Raw genomic sequence first — 21,271 nt, 5'->3', positions numbered from 1 at the left:
CTCATGCACACGTACTCACTATCCTAAAAATATGCTAATCAATATGGGATATAAGGCAATTGTGTCTCCCGTAGAGAGCATGTACGGGGGGAGGGATAGCTCAGTGGTTTGAGCTCTAGCCTACTAAACCCAGGGTTGTGAGTTCAATCCTTGAGGGGGCCAGCTAGGGCTCTGGGGCAAAAAAATAGTTGGGGATTGGTTCTGCTTTGAGCAGGGGGTTGGACTAGATGACCTCCTGAGGTCCCTTCCAACCCTGATATTCTATGATTCATGCCCACAGCAAGCTGTGCCTCACGTTACCAGAGCTCTTTCATTAAACATGCTGAGGCTAGGGATTCTGGCAAGCTTCTTGGATGGGTGCCCTTACCCACAAGTGCCATTAGCTTTGATAAGCAGCAGGATTGAACCCCAGCATCCAGGCCCAGAGGGCCCCGACATTACTGTTAGGCCTGGGAAGGGCTCGCTGGGGACAAGCTCAATTTCTTTTGCTCCAAGCTCAGGGGTGTGGGTGGGATTTTAATGATTTTAATTTCATGTTTTAATGAAACCTTCCTCTCTGCTCCAGCACCACAGACATTTTCCCCACCTTGGTGTCCCTGGCAAAGGCAAGCCTGCCTCCCAACAGGCGCTTTGATGGTTCAGACGTGTCTGAGATTCTCTTCGGGCAGTCGCACCAAGGGCACAAGGTACGTAGTGGACTCTCTTCAACGTTCAGCTGCAGGGGGAGTTACAAACACCACCTCCGTGAGGGTTAATTGTTCCTTGTGCATGCGAGCATTACCATCGGTGCAGTCATGGTGGGAATGCTGCTGTAGACAAACTAACGCCACTTTAACCACTGTGTCATGTGGGCATGCACTGGTACAATGGTGGGAAATTCTGCCTTGGGGGCACAGCTTCCTTAGGGGTGTGGTTTGACTGGCTGGGTGCAGTGGAGTGCAGAGGGCTAGTTAGGGAATGAATAGTAGAGTCATTATGCTATCTCCCAGACTCCCTTCCCAGCTCATTTTGAGGTCGTACATAAATTGGCTCTGATGGGTCTCAGGTCTGACATCACATGACAGGACTCCATATTACCAACTGCCCAACATTACTTGGCATCATTCAAGAGAGATCTGAAGCTGAGCTAGCCTGGAATCTGAGCTGCCTGTTCACTCAAGACAGAGTGGTCTCTTCAGGGCACTGCTGAGATTGCCGGGAGCTGGTGGAAGGGTTGGAGAAGAATATCCGATGGCTTGATTTTATTTGTAGTACACCATAGTAGCCCTGAGAGGTCTCAACTGAGATTCCAGGCACTATACAGACACACAGTGAGATACAGTCGCTGCCCCCAAGAGCTTATCGTGTAAGTAGACAAGATAGACCAGCATGGGAGGCGATAGTGGACTTGCTTGAAGTCACACAGCGCATCAGTGGACAAGCCAGAAATAGAACCCAGGTCTCCTGGCTCCCAAGCCTGGCTACCGACTGGACCACACTCCATTAGCAGCAAGATGGCAGTTACAAATGAACCTTACCAGATTTGGAACTGCACATTTCTGTGGGCTCCTCTGGCATTTCCCAGCTTGGCCAGAATGTCACAGACTGGATTTCATGGCAGAGGTGAGGTGGGGCGGGGCAGGGCAGGGCTGGGCAGGGCAGGGTAGAAAAGATTTTTTAAAAAGAGGAGTTAAAACTTGATTTGTACGCTGAGCAGCTTGGTTAGTGGGAGTGTGTGGCCCATCAATGTGGCATTATGGGCTAACGTGCACCTGCCCTGCTGGACAGCACTCACCTGGCTCCAGGTGTCACTGGAGTCATCAGGAGCTGCGTGTGAGTATCCGAGAACCAGAACTTGGCCCTTTACTCATCCCTTTTATGCTTTGTAGTTGACCTGTCAGATCTTTCTCCCTGTGCATTTCATAGCTGAGATGCAGTGACAAGAACGCCATCCCGTGTGGTATTTGGGTCTCTGTAGCACTAGAATTAGAGATAAACAAAAATCCCAGGCACTTGAAGCCAGTAGCGTGTCTGTCTTGATTTGACAAACAGGGTCATGATTAAGCTCCTATTTGTTCTGAGCCCTGGCTTGAACGACATGCCCATTATCAATTTGTAAGTAGGGCAGCCAGTCCCGTATCCTGCAGCTTTCAGTCCACATGACAATAGGACCTTCTCACAGCTCCCTAATGCATGAGAAATGCAGTTAGCAGGACAGCCATTACACGGACACATTTTCTGAGCGTTACACAAGATTTTGGCTGCAGGACTCCAATAGCCTTTAATGAGCCTCCCACATCTAAAATCTTGCTCTTTGCTTTGAAAGTCTGCCCTGCTGGGAGCTTCTCAATCTGGCTCCCGGTAGGGATTTTGGATTTGCTCTCCGAGTTCACTGCGTGTTTGGTATTTAATATTTTTTATGGAACCCTTTGTTGAATCCTAAGATAAACGACGGAGGTGGGGGAGATATGGCGAAAGCCCATTTGGCTGTGTGAGTTTTGATGGACCTTATTATAATCAGTTTGTAGCGATGGCCACTGTGAAACGCTACAATTAGCAGAGCATGTCCAGTACTTAAGCAATAGTCAGGGAATTAACTATCTTGAGTGGTTCTTCGCCCAGCAGTGGCTGAAAGCCTCCAGGCAATTCCAGAGAAATATAATAGCCATGATAGATGAGCATGGGCTTGGAGATCTGCTAGCAGAGCTGCCATGTTCCATCATGGGAATTTCCAAAAGTGTGGGGAGAGGAAATTGAAGGGGGCGTAAGAGGCTGCGGGCGGGTCACAAAGAAGAAATGGTAGACGGGCAGTCCATAGTGGGTCAGGGGAACCACAGACTGCAGGGCAATAGAAAATGTAGTGCTGGCTCAGGGTAGCAGTGCTGCAGGACAACAGAGAGTGCGGTGCTGGCTTGGGGGTAATACAGAGCGCCCTGCTGGGTCGGGGCAGCGGCACTGGGCCTGCAGGCTACTAGGCAGTGCTACAGAGAACTGCCCGGGAATGTTGGTACCCGAAGGAATACGTTACATTTTGACCTTAAACCCTAGATGGTCATAATAGCAACAAACATTGACAGGTTGCATTGGGTACTAATTTAGTTTGACTGTTGTCTCCTGTTTACCGCCACTAGAGCTCTGATGTGCCCCGTCTGTGGTTACTCACTGATGAATTACTCACTCCTGCCTCAAACCACTTGTGTTCCTGAGAGAGCCTGCGGACTCCTAGCCCTTCAGGACAGGAAATTGGGATGGGCTGGGAAACTGTTGTGTTTTCAGCTCCTTTCCCTGCCTGCACAGGGCTGGCCCCTATGCTGCATTTTGCAGTGCTTTGTCCTGCCCTGTTCTAAATATCCCCACGGAGACGGAAGGCCTTGGCTATGTAGCCTTTCAAATGATCAGCTTGTGTCTTTTGACCACTCCCTTAAAGGTGAGCAGGCTTTGTAATTCTCCCCGGAGGATCATAGGGGGTGAATTAACCCTGTCAGGGCCAGACCCTCCCTGGGTTTAGGAAACTGTTTGGTTAAATGTGGGGCAAACAGTAGCTTGCTATTTCTAGGACAAGGACAACCTTTCAGCCAGTTTGGGGCTCAGCTCCCAGCCTTTTGTAACCAGGGAATGCTGTTGCCATGTCCAGTGTGTTCTCTGCCTGCGAGCTAGACCCTGGTGCACTCCTGAACCATAGTCCAAACCAGCAGCCCCACTAGATGTGTTTGAAGTTGCCTGGCTCCCCGTCCTTCAGCCAGCTGAGACTTGAGTTGTTCCCGCCAACTTGATACCTTTGGTCTGGTGTGTGCTACGCCTTGCGGAGGGAGAAATAGGCGAGTCTGTCAAAGCAATCCAGCGCCTCGGAGCTTGTGCATTATATTCTAATAAGGGCACATCCGTGGGTCAGCAATCACTTGGCCTTGTGCCTCCCAACACACTCATGCTGGGGAGCGGATTGCATTTCTGCTGTACCTCCCTGCTGAGTGCATATAGCCAAGTACTTTGCAATGAGAATCTACTCCCTTTTATCTTGTACTTGTGAGCTAGTGATAGCAAAACTGCCTTTGATGTTACAGGCTTTTCCTTGACACAAATCCTCTCTGAACCAGTTCCTTTTTTTTTTTTTTCAGCATCTGATTTATGCACCGTTCTGGCAGCTGATTGGGGTGGTTGTTTTTATTTGGGAGGCAGTTTGCTGACTGCAATGTCTGTACCTCTCCTCGCCTTATCTCACTTAGATAGCCTTTGCTTTCTACTCCAACAGCACCTGTATTCACTAGTAGTACCACCTATGCCGGCCCGGGAACTGCAGCCAGTGTCCTGTTTTGAATAAAGTTTGTTAGCAATAAAAACAAATCATACGAAATGTATCGTAAATACAAGCACCAGGCAAATAGGCTTTTTTCAGTAGATTAATGTCGAAGGAATGTTCCTGATACCTGCTCAGTAATAGAAACATACTAAGTAGTTTAGTTCAAACTTAAAATGATCAGCTTTTTTTTTTTTAAATAATAAAGTCATGAATCACTAGATATGTAACATACCTAGTAGTAAAGCTTTGCAATTCTCTAGACTAGAGCCATTCATCAGAGGGCTTCAGTTAAGATGAGCAATTTACCTGTGCAGTAAGAATTGTAATAGACGTTTTAGAGATGAAAACAACAAGGAGTCCAGTGGCACCTTAAAGACTAACAGATTTATTTGGGCATAATCTTTCATGGGTAAAAAACCTCACTTCTACAGCTGCATGGAGTGAGAATTACAGATACAGGCATGGATATATGTGGCACATGAAGAGAAGGGAGTTACCTTACCTTTAGAGATGGTTAACCTGAGTATAACAATACCGGCAAACGTTTCCAGTGTAGGAATAAGCTATACTGGTATATGGCACCTTTATACTGATGTGACGGCATCCATGCTAGTCAGTGCACCACGTGCGCACCACTGCTATAGTTAAATCAGTACGACGTGTGTGTGTAGACGAGACCTAATTTTAAGCATGTAAGGAGACCCACTGGGCTTGATTCTCATTTATGCTAAGGGATTGTCTGCACACTGGGGTAACGTGCTGACAGAGATGGGCTGTCTAAAACACACTAACGTGTTGCACATTAATTAGTCCATGTAGACCCTGCTGGTGCACTTTAACACAATGCTCTTTAGAACAGCACTACATTAAGCACACTAGGGAACCTTTAGTTCGCATCAGCAGGATCAACATGGAACAATTAATGCTGTACGTTAGTGCGCTTTAGAAATCACACCCCTGTACAGCGCATTATTCCACCATGAAGACAAGCCCTAAGGCCAGTTTACGCTGTCCAGCTACTTTAAAGGGGCCTTAATGGTGGGTGTGAATGTATTATTAACTCCCACTTCAAGGCTCGTTCGTGCTAACAAAGCAGTGTACAGTGGCCTCAGTGTACGTGGACATTTTTACAGGAAAAAAAACATTTTTGATTACATTTTCTGGGTTTTTTTAACAACAAAAAACAGAACTCCAAACCTGTTTTGTTTTTTTAAACCAAAAACCAGTCCCATAAACAGTTTTGAAAAGTGAAAAGTTGTTGAAAAACTGGGGGGTTGGTGGGAAATGTACGGGAAACGCCTATGAAAACAAAGCAAACCAGCGGTTTTAAAACTTTTCCACCAAAACTTGGCATTTTTTGTGTAAACCACATTATTCCTTCATTAGTAGTGGCTGTGTTCATTTATCTGGCTTTTGCCCGGGTAGATAACACATGGATGTAAAATCCCAGGGCATCAAAAAAGATGACAGTTCATAAAATGGGAATAGGAATCAGGGTCCATAAATTCAACAGACATCAAAGTGATTTCAGAAAGAAGTGCTCCGTTTGGGAAGTGAACAGGACCTAAACACAAACGCCAATTGGAATTATTACTGTGGGTGGGAGAATAATGTACATGTGAATTCAGTCACGTTGTCTTGGGGAGTCTAGGAAACAGAATAGCTCTTGAAGCCATTGCCAGAGTCTCTTTTGATTGCAGGTTGGTGTGGATCCTCCACATTTTTCATATGCATAGGGTTCTTTGAATAAAAGCCAGCCAAATGTTAGACAAACGCCATATCTGATCAGATCAGTGGTTCAACCACTCCAGTATCCCGTCTCTGACAGTGTTCAACCAGGTGCTTTAGAAGGAGTAGAACCTTCATAAGAAACGGATATGCAATAATATGGTCATAGGGGGAGTTCCTTCCTGGCCTCAAGCAGTTATTGGTTGGCTTATAGCCTGAAGCATGAGGGTTTATATCCTTTATACATTTGTATAATATCTAATGAAACTGCATGATGAAGTTGGTCTAATATCTAATTCTGTTCAAATATCTGATCCTCCAAAGCTCTTTCTGCATCTTGTAGCAGTGAGTCTGACAGATTAGTTATACATTACAGTAAAAAGCATTTAATTGTATCGGGAGATTTTTTTTTTAACCTTCTAATTTTCTTGGGTGAAGTTTTCTTCCCCTCCCGCTTGTGTGGCTGGATACATAATTTCTATAGTGAAGGGGAGCAGTAAATACTGTAGGTGGAAGCTCAAGCGTTGATCATGTCTGATGGGAAGAGGGGGGTTGAATTTTTAGAGACACTATAAGATACTCCAAGGATGATATGGGCCTGACCCAGCCATCTGCTGTCAATAGGGCCATGTCTATACTACAGGGACTGGCATAAACCCATAGCTTAGCTTACCGCTTATGACAAAAGTGGTTTTTCCCTGAGTGATGGTAGCTAGCTTGACAGAAGAATGTAGCTGCATCTACACCGAGGGGAAGGACAGCATAACTACAGTGCTTTGGGGTGTGGGTTTTTCACACTCCGAAACATAGTAGCTGAGTTGAACCTTTCCCTGTTGCAGTGGGACACTACACTGCTAAAAATAGCGGTGTAGACGGGGAGCGCTGCTTGGGTGTGTAGAGAACCGAGTCAGATACGTACCTGGGTACATACCCTAAGGTTCTGGCACTCTCCTAAGCTGTCTATATCTGCTGTTTATATGTGTGCTGGGGGCTGTACTCTACACAGCACTATTAGGAGAGTGCAGTATAGGCTTGCTGCCTTATGGACTCCAGATCCTGGCCCTGCAGGGATGGCCTTGGGTAAAGAATGTTCTGTTTGGTTGGGAAAGAAGAAAGGGCAGGGTAGATGAGAAACAGCATTTCTGTGACCTGCGCTGTCCTGAGGAGCAGGCTCGGAGTGCTGATTGGCTCCTCCTGAGGGGCTGCCACTTGTTTCCATTGTATTTTACTGAACTAGCAGCTCTTCAACAACATATTTTTCTGTCTCCCCCTCTTGCGCTTTTCTTCAGACAGGCTGGGGCCTGCAAAAGTCCAGCATTAATCAGCATTCCAGAGCCTGAGCGCTAAAGCTCTCCTGGTAACAGCGTTCCAAGGGCGGCTTAGCAGAACCAGAAAGGCTGACTGTGAGGATTTGGAGCACTCATAAGCAGTTTAATATAAAGGCTCCAATAATGGTACCCAGCCAGGCAGGATACCATGGCGACGAGGGCCACAGAAATACCTAGAGGTCATGGTAATCCCAGCTCCTGAGGCTGCTCGGAGAGCAGTGGGCTGGAAGGATGCTAGATCCTATGAGCATCTACACTTCCCCCTGCATCTGTGGGGAGATTGTTGCTTTTGTGTCGGTTCTATGATGACACCAACTGAGCTGCTAGGATAGCAGGAGCTTGTGCTGGAGGCTAGCTTCACTGCACTGCTCCTGTTTTCCCCTGCCCACCTACCTGAACCTTTTCCAACCAGCAGGGTCTGGCTACTCAGGGGTTTGTGGGGGTAGGTCTGCTCTCAGCTCTGCTGCTGAGTCACGGTGTGACCTTGGGAGGTTGCTTAGCCTCACTGTGCCTCAGTTTCTCCTGTGTAAAACGTCATCAGTAATTGTTTGTCAGACACTTTGAGATCTTTGCCTGAAAGGTGCCAGATATGGGCAGAGTATACCATCTGCATGGGAGTCCTATAGGACATGAAATCAGGCCTGCCTGCTTTGAGCTCCAGTATGTGCAAACTTCTCAGCTATAGATAGTAAAGAAGAGGCAGCTATTCTACCTCACTGCTACCTGCCCTGAGAACGACACACCAGCTGTAAAGCATGTTGTTTGAAGAAGCTCCCCATTGACAATGTCGTCTCAAAGTGCCACTATGTGGTCTCCTTTCCCTTTTTTGGGACACGAGGGCAGACGCCTCGCTGGTGTGTTATAGCTCTATGAACCTCTGGGATGGCTTCTCGCTCCGTAAAAGCGCATCAAGCTGGGACAACAAGGGCTTTTGCAAAGAGAAGACCAGATGTTGAGTCAAAGGAAGTTAAGCACACTGAGTAGACACTGCCCAGTCAGACCCAGTCTCTGTTATATTCTCCACCTGGAACCTGCATACGAAAATGTTAAGATCCTGCTTTTTCCTCGGGGGGGAAAATATAGTAGCCAATCTCTGAAAATGGAAAAATGTTCTCAAGGTTAATTTTTAGTTTGAATATGGGGGCCGTGCTGCCTGCCCACACAAGCCTGAGAGTGCTGGTTCCCCCCCCCCACTGCCATGTTGTACGGTCCGGTGACAGCAGGAACACCTGCTAAGTAAACGTCTCGCTGATCAGCTGTGAACGTTGCTGCTAAACTTGGCGCGACAGCTGCCTCCATCTCCAGCAGATGTTTCTAATTTTTAGCCCAACGGAAACTTTATGAATCACTTCAACTCCTTCCCAGGGAGGAAACCTCTTGTGATTCATCCCCCTCTGGGACCGCGGGGTTCCAAGCGGAGATTATCTGACAGATTGGCCCACCAAACTCACTTGGCCCTGTCATTTTATTTTGCCTCCAGGGGATCATCCAGTACGGATTCAGGGTGTCATAAAGATTGAACTAGACATAATCCACCTCACCCCCCTCTCACTCCTTGTCACCTTAACTCCCCTTAATGTGTCTCTCTGTGTTTGTGAAGGGAGACTTCCTTACAATGGAATGAGTGACTCAGTGGAGATGAACGGTGCTGTTCCAGGGCATGATCTCAGAGTACAGCCTCTGCTTCACAAGAGACATGAAGTCATTATGAACTTGTGGCTTGGTTGCTGGCCCCACAGAGCTGTAAAGGTCTCTTAGATGTCCCTGCCACTAGCTGAGCTGTAATAATAGCAGGAAGGACCAGAATGCTCCTGGTTCTCATAGAGTCAGACTGGAGAGGGTTCACAGGGAAAGTTACAGTAGAACATAGGGTGACCAGATGTCCCGATTTTATAGGGGCAGTCCCGATTTTTGGGTCTTTTTCTTATATAGGTTCCTATTACCCCCCACTCCCTGTCCTGATTTTTCACATTTGCTGTCTGGTCACCCTAGTAGAACATGAGCTTGTGTTTGCTAAACACATTCCATTCGCTAGCCCCAAATGTTCTGCCGCTCCTCTCTGAAAGTCCTTGGTTCTAGATAGTTTGGTTTATGTAATGGGGGTGGTAGCGGAGCAGAAAACTCAGAGTAGTTAACTTTAGTGGCATGAAACCAGGGCAGATTCTGTAGGACTATATTGAAAACTAACAGCCGCATTGAGGCAGGGACAGAATGAGGTCGCTGTTAAAGCTGATCATGTTTTCAGCCAAGCAGGAATAATACAGTGGGCGCAGGTTGCCCCGTTGAATTGCAGCTTCGATCAGGTCCAGCTACACTGGTATTGTTGGAACACAGACAAGCTCACAGTAGGTCTTTAGTGTTGTGCCATCGCCTAAAGAAACAGAAGTGTGTTAGCAACCCTTCTAAGGAGCTGCTACATTCTGGCTAGTCATATTCATTCTAGCATTGCCACCCTATTAATGACGAGATGTGAAAACAAGAGTGATTGTTATAAACAGGCAAAATGGTTGATCAGATCTCTAGTGCACAATTAGTGCCCATCAGTTGTTCATCAGGGAAGGAAATGGACTCCAAGGGCCCTGCCTCAGGGAACAGGATATGAGAGAAAAGGTGAGAAAGGGCGAATAAAAAACATCTTAGGAACCAGACCCAGTGTCTTACCTTGGCAAGCAGATCTCTCACAGCATGACATATGCAAGCCATACTCTGTCACCAGGGGATTGAAGCAAAGAAACATCAATGGCTCTTACTCTTCCATAGCAGAATTTTGCTTCCAAAACATGCTTGATCCTCAAGACTTGTAATCTGGTGGGAAAGTAGAGTGGCTGCCTCTGCAAGCACAGCCTGGTCTCTGGGGTCTGGTCTATACTACCCGCCTGAATCGGCGGGTAGAAATCGACCTCTCGGGGATCGATTTATCGCGTCCCGTCGGGACGCGACAATCGATCCCCGAATCGGCGCTCTAACTCCACCAGGGGAGGTGGTAGTAAGCGCCGCCGACAAAAAGCCGCAGAAGTCGATTTTGCCGCCGTCCTCACAACGGGGTAAGTCGGCTGTGATACGTCGAATTCAGCTACGCTATTCACGTAGCTGAATTTGCGTATCTTAAATCGACTCCCCCCTGTAGTGTAGATGTACCCTGGGGCTGTGTCAGAGCTCTGGGCAGGAACAGATAAAATCTTACCTGGTATCCCCTAACTTGTTGCCTTCTTTTCTTCCTTTAGACGTTGTTTCACCCCAATAGTGGAGCAGCTGGAAAGGACGGAGAGATAAAAGCGCTACGGCTGGCTCAATACAAGGCATTTTACACTACAGGTATAGTCTGTTTGAATTTAGGAAAGCCCCTTATCCAAAGGCCTGGGTGCCCTGGGGGAGAGATTTAAAAATCCAGGCAAATTGGTACAAACAAGCACAAATCCAGGAGCCTCCCGCAAACCAGAAAATGAATCAAATCCTTGCCCCAGCCAGGGGTCCCTCCCCTGCAGGCTTCGTGGCCCAGAGTTGGTGACCTTCAGGGCAGCTTCAGACCAAGGGGCGTGTGAATTCCAAAGCTGAGGATGCCTCCCAGAGAACGTGCTGACAGCAGCTTCCTCTCTCAGCCCCAGATTCAGCAAGGCACCTAGGCACGCGGCTTCAGTGGGGCAAGCCATGTGCTTAAAGGTAGGCATATGCTGCAGTGCTTTTTTGAGTCAGGACCTGGAACGAGGGCTTTAGCTACAGCACCTCTGATGGTCACCACGACTGCTGGTGGTGACCTCTGGAGACAAAGCTGGGAAGCAGACACCCAGAGCACTTCAACAAAAGTTACAGAGGAAGGATCCTGATGTGAGAGGACAGCAAGAGGAATGACATGCTCCTCTGCAGCCCTCTGGACATGCTTAGGCTCCATTAACCTCAGCGGGTGGATGATTAAAATGGGACCCTCACCCCAACTTCAGAACTGCACACAGTTCCACTGCTCCTGTTCATAGCATTTGGCTTTTTCTGAGGCATCTCCGATGTAGTATGTAGACCCTACAGAGCAGGTGCCTTCCCTGCCAGGGTCTCTGCTTACCAGCAGCACTGGACCTGCTCATGTTCCTCTTCATTTTGTTGCCTTTATTTTTAACCTTCGGTCATTTAGCCTTCTTGTGGCTATTCTTGTGTCTCTGTGTTGTCCTTTGCTTCTCGATTCCCTTTTAGAGCAGCCCACAAGACACCTTCCTATCCTCCCCTTGCCTGTAGAGCTTGCAAAAGCTATCATTTCATAACTGGGTCAAACTCGGGTCAGCCCGTGCAAACCAATGCACAACCTTGCTGGAGGGTTTCAACCACAGCTGCAGTCTCCATTGCAGTACAGGGTTTCTGAGCTATAATTACTGAAGGCTGTCATGCTAGTACTGTTTGCCAGAGATCAGCAAGCCCTAGGACTGTCACTTCATATAACATAGCTCCCTGTCCTGCCTCTGGTGCGATTCCTAAAGAGCAGGCAGTCACTTTTACAGATGTTTCCGATACAGCACCACTGCACAGTAAATGTTGCTAGGCAGGACTTTCCTTAGCCTATCACTGGAATAATCCACGTAGAACTCAAAGCTTTTCCCTCTGCTGCTAGGTTGTTAAACCATGTCCAGCAATGTGGTAGCAGCTGTAGGTATAAGAGGTTAGACCTACACTAGAAACTCACTGATCTCCTTTGCTTGTGAGTAACTCATTTGCCATAGTTATATCGGTTAGCCTAGGACCCTGGCACCCCTTGGTAACAGAAGTATCTGCTGCATGTGTTCAGGCTGCTACATCTGCTGGAAACTAATGACACTGCAGCAGGGATGGCTGCCAGGGGACTTTAGAGTTTCTCTCTGGGTTTCCATTCCAGGCGGGGTGAAAGCCTGTGACGGAAGCATTGGGCTAGAAGAGCATCACCAACCGCCGCTCATTTTTAATCTGGATCAAGACATTCAGGAGCAGGTGCCTCTGGACGTGAAGGCTGGCGAGTATCAGGCTGTGCTACCTGCGATAACCAGGGCTTTGACAGACTTTCTTCAGGATATTGCAACAGACAACGTCTCAACAGCGGATTACTCCCATGATCCAGCAGCGACGCCCTGCTGCAATCCACAGCACATAGTTTGCCGATGTCAGGCTAGCTGCTCTAGCTGTAACAGCGAGCCGTAGACAAGAGTTTCACACTGAATCGGCTAGCAGGTCAGTCTGTGCCGTTCTAACTGTGCTGTATGCAAATAAATCCGATGCTGTCTAGACCAGCTCGAAGGACTAGCATATCAGTATGTAGCTACCGACGGCATGGACAGCAGACATGGTTCTCTTTGCACAGTCTTTAGAACAGTGTAGCCACGTTGCATCCCTTTGAGACACTGTGAGTGGAGTGTTCTGGAAAGATCACCTTCTCTGCTCCTGCATGAAGAGGTGATGAAGAGCTGGTAGATCTAGATCAGTAGTTCTCACACTACTTACCACTGTGGGCCACATCCAGTACTACCTGAATGGCCTGTATGGATGTCACATCAGCCACAGCTCTGTGCTGAATGGGCTGCAAGCAGCCCGCAGGTTGAGAACCACTGATCTAGATTGTGGCTGGGGAGGAAGAAGGGGGAAATGTTCTTCATGGGCTTGCTAGGTGACAGAGGTGGTTCTTGGGTCAAAGCCCTTGTCTATGGTATTGCCCCCTGCCTGTACCTTGGAGGAGAATTGCTGCAAAAGATGAACCTGCATGTCACTTGCCCCTCTGTGATCTGAAACTGGCCTTGAAGGGGACGTGATGTGAGGAGAGAGGATGAGCCCAGGGGAGCATAGATGGGGAGGAAGGGGGCCCAGGAAGCAGTGGATTAAACCTTTGTACATATGGCCTTGGCCTAGGTAGAGGCCCTGAGATCTGTTGGCTCAGAGGGCCAGACACCCCCCGCTATTCCTGGGGAGGTGAGGGGTAATCTTTACCCCCTCTGGCAGCACAGGGTGGTCACTCCTGTCTCCAGGTGGGTTTTTCCATCTAGGGTTAAACCAGTATGGGATTTACATGACACCGAGATGAAGACAGTGGCCCAGCTCTGTATCCTAGGGACAGGGGAATTGCAGGGAGAACTGACCTCCTCCTAGAGATTTAAACAGCTGACGACATGTAGTAAGGCCACCCCCATCCTCGCCCCCCAGGATTTCTTACCATATTTACAAAAGGCTCCCGCTTAGAATAATGTCCTGTACTTCCAGGGCAACTTGCGCCTCTGAGGACCTCACAGCACTTTGCCAAGATGGGCAAGTGTCAGCTCAGCTTGACAGGATGCCTCTAGCACAGCATGCTGTCCCTGCCCTGGTGTCAGGGCATTTGGGGATGGCTTACAGAGGGGGGTGAAAGGGGCGGAGCCAGAGCATGATGCCCTCCTGCAATCTTGACCACTAAAGGAGCTCCTTGGGAGCTGTTATCTACTGGCACAAGGCAGCGCAGCCCAGAGACCAACCTGGTGCCTGGCAGTTCCCTGAATGGTGCTGGAAAGCCCCAATGCTCCCTCCTTTCCCAGGCTGTTCTGGCACATCTGGGCTATTATCTCCATGTTACAAATGGGGAATCCCAGGCAAAAGTTACGTGAATCCCCCAAGGTTGCAGCAGGTCAGTGTCACAGCAGCAAACAGAGACCACAGATCACATCCTGGACAACGCTCCTGAAGCCAGAAGGGGTTGGGCAGGGTTGTAAGTTAGTCCAGGTTCAGCAAGAGCAGCAGCCGTCTTGAGTCTCAATTCCCATCGCTAACAACGATGCCCTTCACTCCCAAAATTGTATTGTTTGAAACAAACCAGTCAGCGGGCAGCTGAAGGCAACGGGCGATGATTCACAAACAGTAGAAACCAAAACTAGCAGTTGTTCCACTAATAAACCTGAATCAAGACTGACATCCGCAGGGCCCCCCAGAGAACAGCAAGAACTCCCACACCGAGCAGCCACTGACATATGATGACTTTATTACTAGTCTTCTGGTAGAGCTCAAACATAATAAATTGGGAGATTTCCCCCTAATATCACTGCAAAAATACTCTGCATGGATAAAATATTATGTATATACTGTACAAAGACACAGTTTAATAGACTTTATACACATAAAACAGCATAAATTAGAAAAGGGAAACCGATGTATATAAAATTCAGGTTACATACAAATCTGGTCAGGTTAGCATTTACAACGGGGTTTTAATGTCTCCTTTGTTAAATATAGCACTGTGCATGCAGTACATTTATACCACTCCCATATCCCATGTCAAACACAGGGCCAGAGGGGTGAGGTAACCACTTGAACATACTGTTGTAAAAGCAATGCAGCACCTCTGGTTATTCGCCCTGTTGTAGGCACCCACAAATCCGTTCTTCCACACTGCTGGGTTTTTCCAAACCACCTCCCAGCGCCTGTCCCGAATCCTGAGGTTGGCGTCTCATCATGACCTCTTCACTTTGCCCGGGTGACCTCCACGGCACAAGATTATCTACCAAAATCAAAACAGAACTGCCTTACTTTTCCCAGCAACAGGCCGTTAAGCAGGGTGCATCGCAGAAGGCTTTGCACACGTGCAGGGGAGAAGACGCCATGCAGTGTTTTACTTTCTGGTCAATGGGAGTTGTGTTTGCCCTACATGTATAGGTTCGTGACAGTGTGTCCCTTATCCAGCTGCCATCGCATCCAGAACACAGATTAAAAACAGACAAAGCATGCAGACATACTGGATCACTACGTGTCAGCTCTTAACTCCGGTAACAGAATACAGCGCTTCCTCAGGACACAGGCAGGAAATACACAATGGCAAGGACTTTTAACTAGCTACTTCATGCTAGCACCGCACACAAGCCACAACAAGGGGACCAAAGATCTCTGGGCAAGAACCTCACCTTCTTAGGGAAAAACCTGGGGTGGGGCTGTGCTCCCCCACCCGCTACCCTCAGAAGGGTTCTTCTGCTCTATGGAGACTCCACCCAGCAGCTAATGTGTTCTGGGTGTCAGTGCACAGATGCCTGCTGGGCTAGATCATCCCCCAGCTCCTACTGAAACGACCTCCATCTTGGGCTGAGTTGCAGAGACATTGAACGCTAGAAGGTGCAAAATGCCAGCCATACTTCCATAGAGGCTTCCCACCAAGAAGGAGCATTATTAACAGACAGTTCCACAGAGGCACTTTTGCTCTTTGTTACCGCAGGTAGCAACTATAAAGAAATATAGCCCCAAATTCATAGTAGTGCCGAATGTCTCCGTAGCAGAGTTAGTATGATCAAAACGACAGAAGGCCAACATTGAAAACAAACCCTGTGACCTAGGCAAGCACTGGTAACATGCAACACAAGCGTGGCTGCAATATTTTCACTTCGAGCGTACCAAAATATCAGTTGTTTAGACAGCTTGGAACCTGTGGTAAATAATGCTTTTGGCACCAATCCTCAGCAGTATCTCCACCTACTTCGGCATAGCAAGGCTGATCAATACAAGGCTCCCTGTTTTAATTATAGGTAAGTTCTGTTCCTTGGCAACAGGGTCCTAGCTCACTGCAAATTTATCTAGTGCATAGCTCTCACCTGCACCTGTTGCTACGCCGTTCCCGGTTTACACGGCTGCAATGTCACCTTTATTCTGCCCTAGGGACTAAGCAAGGTTTGTTAACTCTCTGATGATCATGATTAGACCTTCATCCACAACTCATGCTAAGTACGCTGCGTCCATTACAGGAAGCTCTTTTCTAGCACTGAACTGACTCCAATGAAACCTGAAGCTAGTAAAGTAAAGACACAGGGAAATACCGACTGCGACAGGCTTTCTAACCAGCCTCTTCCTTATTGGCCACGCAGGAATACTGGGGTGTGTACTGCAATGGGCAAACATTCACCAAAGCCGCTAAGAGCCACTCAGGAATCCAAATTGCAGCAAACAGGTGGTAGGTGGATATGGCCCATTGTAAGGATCTGTTTTCTCACTGCTATTGACCATGCTAGTTGCTGGGCGTGCACACAGGAGCCATATGCTCACAGCGGCAGCAGTGTGCTTCAGCTGCCCGCCCTTTTGTACTGGCCACGCAAGTGTCATTACATCTGGAGGTAACAGAACCAAAGGTCCTGAGCATGGAAGCCATTTTAAAGGCTCCTTTTGCATTTCAGTCCCAAGCCCTGGGTTCCATCAAATAACTGATCGCTCTGCAATCTCTAGCCGGAGTTCAGAAAACGCCTCTAATGAAATTCCCTCTTGCTATCAGGCTCCATCTTAACATTCCGGATACGAGATTCTTTGGTTCTCAGCACGTGTAGAAGAATCCAACAGAAATGTAACCGCGCGTGACACCCCTGCATTAGAGCTCTGTAGGCGGGCTTTACATTCTGCACAGATCCTCTTTCCTGTTGCATTCTATGGGCCTTTGCAGAGATTTCTATGGCATGTATATTTCATTTCTATTGAAGCTGCTCTATAGGTTTCATCTTTCTTGCTAATAAATGCTTGCTCAATCCTATAGGACTCTTCCATAAAACCTCATGACTACGCTATCGCTTTAGAACATTCAGAAAAACACCTTGTGATCATGGTGTCCTGAAGAAGCTGCAATGGATTCTGAAAGGCTACTTTGGCTATGTGGCCAAAATCACATCAGCATTAAACTCAGGTGTAAAGTGCATAAATCAACAATTACTTAGGCTCCTGGAAAGCTCTTTTGGAATACTGACTGCCATATGTCAGATCACTAGCATAGGTAAGCAGAAGTCACAGCTGGAATTTGTGCAGCTGTGCGTGGCCAGAACCACGTGAACATTTAAAACTGGACCTGTACATAGAATAAATAATGTGGGTTCATTCCTCCCATCCCAAGATTTCTGGTCCTCCCAGCAAGTCAGCATTCTGCAGGGATCAAGTATTGACTTCAGTGCTTCCTTCTCGAGACATCAATCTTAGGGTACTATGCTGCCAGCCGTTACTGTAGTATCTGTGCTATTGATTTTATGAGGAAAATGCTAAGTCCCTAAATGGACTTCACAGAATCAAGTCCACTCCTATCACTGAAAGTGAAATAGGTGATTAACCTTGTTCTCCAAGTCACTACCAGTTTCAATAGCTCCCAGCAACATGGGTATCATCCAAACAACTTCTAGTTGCGGTCAGATTTTAAAGTAAACACAGGTCCTCGGGCTTTTTATCTCCTCCTCTCACTGAGATCTGGCCTGGCCCTTCCCTTGTTAAATTAAGTGGCACCTTTCTATTGCCAGCAACAGGCTCTGGATCAGATCCAAGCTATGGCACCTTTAATACTAATGATTTAGTCACATTAAGCAGTGATTGAATTCAGTAGAAGGAAGAGTATTTAAAAACCAGAGGAACTACAGGATACTACTGTATGTTGCTCCTTCCACAAAATTGTGTCCAAATACAAAGCGTAACGAGTCGAGCTGGCTGGGCGGGGACAATTCCATTTTGCAACAACTCTCAAGGTTTCAGAATTCGTTTTTGTTCCAAACCCTTTCAAACATTTTCTGGAAACAGAAATGGGTTGAAATATCTGTTTTCGGATTGGAAAGGTCAGGCTTTGATTCTAATCTCTAGTCAAAAGTGACCAGAGTGTCCATCCTGGAGCCCAGAAACTTTTCTGTTGAAAACCTCGTCGAAATCAATACATCTCCAAACATCAAAGTGTTCCAACCAGCCTTACTTATAAGCAGCACAGTGTAAGTAAATGCGGCACTAGCAACTCGAAACTTCAGCAGCAAGGAGGAAAAACAAAGCTCTAAGTCCAAATGCTTCATCTGGAAGCTCCTACTGCTAGGTCACGGCAGAGAGGCCTGTTTTGGGAAGTAAGTCACACACGTAAGTTGTTCTGTCAAGTTAATTACAGCACAAGGTTTTGACAGATCAAAGTCCATTTAATAAAGGGCCTGTTGGTGGACAGCAGGGGTTTTGGGCTGCTTTCATACAATCCAATCACAGCAGGCAAACTCACGTAAGCATATCCGTTCAGCTCAGCTCCTGCTTGTTGGCACTTGCTTGTCCCTAGGACACACACTCAAGTGCAGGTTTCTTGGTAACAAGCACAGGAAGTGTGTGTGGGCTCCACTCCTTCTAGAACATTGGCTTCAGCACCCCAGGGGTCAATATGGAATGATTAAAGGGGAAACACTTCAAACTAAATACCCTGAATAGGAAGCCAATGGGGAAGAGAGAAAACGGTCATGCCAGGTTTCAAATCAATTATGTTGCAGACAACGGAAGGGAACTGTATAATCCATGGCCGTGTCATGCACAGTTCTGAACTAAAGCAGTGAGTTTCATGAGTTCTGCAACTGGCTAGCTTGCTTTTATATAGCCCTCTACAGCAGTAGATCTCAACGTGCTTTAGAGTATCACTAAACCCTAAGGAGTCCGGTGGCACCTTAAAGACTAACAGATTTATTTGGGCATAAGCTTTCGTGGGTAAAAAACCTCACTTCTTCACTGTCTTTCAGACAGCCCCCCAACCTGAAGCAAATACTCACCAGCAACTACACATCACAGAAACACTAACCCAGGAACCAATCCCTGTAGCAAACCTCATTGCCTACTCTGTCCCCATATCTACTCTAGCGACACCATCAGAGGACCCAACCACATCAGCCACACCATCACCTGCATGTCTACAAATGTGATATATGCCATCATGTGCCAGCAGTGTCCCTTTGCCATGTACATTGGCCAAACCGGACAGTCTCTACGTAAAAGAATAAATGGACACAAATCGGACATCAATGGTAACATACAAAAGCCAGTAGGTGAACACTTCAACCTCCCTGGACATTCTATAAACAGATTTAAAAGAAGCTATACTTGAACAAAAAATCTTCAGAAACAGACTTCAACGAGAAATAGCAGAACTAAAATTCATTTGCAAATTTAACACCATTAATTTGGGCTTGAATAGGGACTGGGAGTGGCTGGCTCATTACAAAAGCAGCTTTGCCTCTCCTGGAATTGACACCTCCTCTTCTATTATTGGGAGTGGACTACATCCACCCTGATCGAATTGGCCCTGTGTTGACAGGGCCAATTCGATCAGTTTCTCCACTTGTGAGGTACCTCCCTTCTTTTCATGTGTCATTATATAATGCCTGCATCTGTAACTTTCACTCCATGCCTCTGAAGAAGTGAGGTTTTTACCCACGAAAGCTGATGCCCAAATAAATCTGTTAGTCTTTAAGGTGCCACTGGACTCCTTGTTGTTTTTGTGGCTACAGACTAACACGGCTCCCCTCGATACTTGACACTAAACCCTAGTCAACTTTGAAAATCTCAGGACGTGACACACAATTGGTGGCTGAGACCCTAAGGGCATGGCTACACTCGAAACTCCAAAGCGCTCCCGCCGGAGCGCTCCCATGGCAGCACTTTGAAGTGTGAGTGTGGTCGCGGCAGGTTGAGCTCTCTCCCAGCGCTGCAGGTACTCCATTTCCCCGAGGGGATTAGCTTACAGCGCTGTAACTTGCTGCGCTCAGGGGGGTGTTTTTTCACACCCCTGAGCGAGAAAGTTGCAGCGCTGTAAAGTGCCAGAGTAGCCTTAGCCTAAGATAGTTTTTACTTGGTCCTTACTCAGGCAAAACTTCCACTGAAGACGGGTGAGGACTGAGTAAAGGGCTCAAGATTCTGTCCACGGTAAATTGCCGCAACAATTTAGTCAAGTCAAAGTGTCCTGGTGTATTAGTGTGTTACCATTATGGAGAGGCTGCTAAACTACTAGAAATTATTACTGCAGGGAATCAACATCTGCCCTCTCAAATGTTAAGCAAACCACATGGTAAGTGTTTGGATACTAGATCTCAGAGCTGGAGAGACACTGCCAGGTTCAAAGTCAGTTTTAAACAGCAAAAATGTCCTTACCTCTGGTGACTAATGCGGATGATTGGAAATGGATTTTAAATTCTAGTACGCTTGTCCCCGTTTGGGCTTTTTCCAGAGGCGGCGGAAACTCACTGTGAATTGGGGGTGTGGGGCAGCGGCTCAGAGGTGCTCTATATGGGGAGCAGGGGGAAGTCAAGGCCAGTGCGGGGAAGTCGAGGGGTCAGGGATAGATTGGGGAGTGGGATGGGAGCTACTCAAACTCAACAGTGTGTGCGCGGGGGGTGTTCCTGCCTGGATCCTGGGTCCTGCTCTCACCTGCTTCTCTCCCTACCACCCCTCGTGCATGTGTGCATGGTATCGAGAACGCCCTGCCAGGGTGGAAGCACACATCAGCCTCCCCCCCCGGCCAATATTTCCATTGTGGAGGCGTTAGCCCCCTTTGCCCCTCTGATTCCGCAGCCCCTGGGACTTTTTGCATTTCACTCAGCTTGGGAATGAAAAGATGGCTCACTTTTACTTTTGTTCTGGTCACTTCAAGTTGCAGCTGCACCAGCCCAACGCTGGGATATGTTTACACTGAAAATACTGCTGGGGGGGGGAGGGGGGGCATAATTTTTTTGTTAAAAATGCTGCCGTCGTCGCAGTTAAAGCTATTTCTATTAATATGAGAGACGGGCTCAAGATTTAAAGGTCAGATCCAGATTCAAACTTCACCCACATTTGTAGGTGCTTAATTTCTGGGAATTTGCTTGGCCCTCTCTCTAATTAACGTTAGGATCTGTAGGCTGTACCCCCATCCCTAGCGGCCACAGCTGTGGGCATAAACTACCTGGCGGTGTCCCTGTAACATAGTTGTTATAGGCTTGATAATGGATCGGGGCACATTAGAGAAAGGGAACAACATCTTTTCTGTAAGAAGTTAATACTTTCTTCTTAGCATGAGGGCTGTACTGCCGTTTTAGGGACTCCTAATGCTCACAGGAGGGAATTCATTCTCGTCATCAAGACGCACTGGTCCGGTTGCAAATTCGTGCTCTGGGATAACCTCTCCTCGCAGGGCACCCCCATCTTCTGAGTAACCTGTAAAAACAAAGAAAGGCAAAAGACTAAGGACAAATGAATCCAA

At 47.5% G+C, this 21,271-nt stretch overlaps 2 protein-coding genes across 8 annotated transcripts in view; one reads left to right on the top strand and one right to left on the bottom strand.

Moving 5' to 3' along the window:
• ARSG (arylsulfatase G) overlaps nt 1-21,271 on the top strand; it is a 93,328-nt gene that overhangs the window by 71,343 nt on the left and 714 nt on the right. For 5 of the 6 annotated variants that reach the window (XM_024198314.2, XM_024198315.3, XM_024198317.3 and 2 more), the window contains 3 exons: nt 566-686; nt 10,557-10,647; nt 12,188-12,575. In XM_024198314.2, coding sequence (XP_024054082.1) covers nt 566-686; nt 10,557-10,647; nt 12,188-12,486 — 511 coding nt within the window. In that variant the 3' untranslated portion in view covers nt 12,487-12,575. Of the gene's footprint in view, nt 1-565; nt 687-10,556; nt 10,648-12,187; nt 12,576-21,271 lie in introns of those variants that run through there. The other variant, XM_024198310.3, reaches the window with a different exon arrangement.
• The window catches only part of WIPI1 (WD repeat domain, phosphoinositide interacting 1), a 33,537-nt gene continuing 26,533 nt past the window's right edge, over nt 14,268-21,271 (bottom strand). For both annotated transcript variants that reach the window (XM_024198320.1, XM_024198321.2), the window contains 2 exons: nt 21,125-21,225; nt 14,268-14,800 (listed from right to left, as the gene is read on the bottom strand). In XM_024198320.1, the coding sequence (XP_024054088.1) occupies nt 14,753-14,800; nt 21,125-21,225 (149 nt within the window). In that variant the 3' untranslated portion in view covers nt 14,268-14,752. The remainder of the gene's footprint in view (nt 14,801-21,124; nt 21,226-21,271) is intronic.

The sequence above is a fragment of the Terrapene carolina genome, unplaced genomic scaffold (assembly GCF_002925995.2).
Source record: "Terrapene carolina triunguis isolate 2854851 unplaced genomic scaffold, T_m_triunguis-2.0 Scaffold192, whole genome shotgun sequence".
NCBI classification, from domain to species: domain Eukaryota; kingdom Metazoa; phylum Chordata; order Testudines; family Emydidae; genus Terrapene; species Terrapene triunguis.
This window is presented reverse-complemented; position numbering and strand designations above follow the sequence as displayed.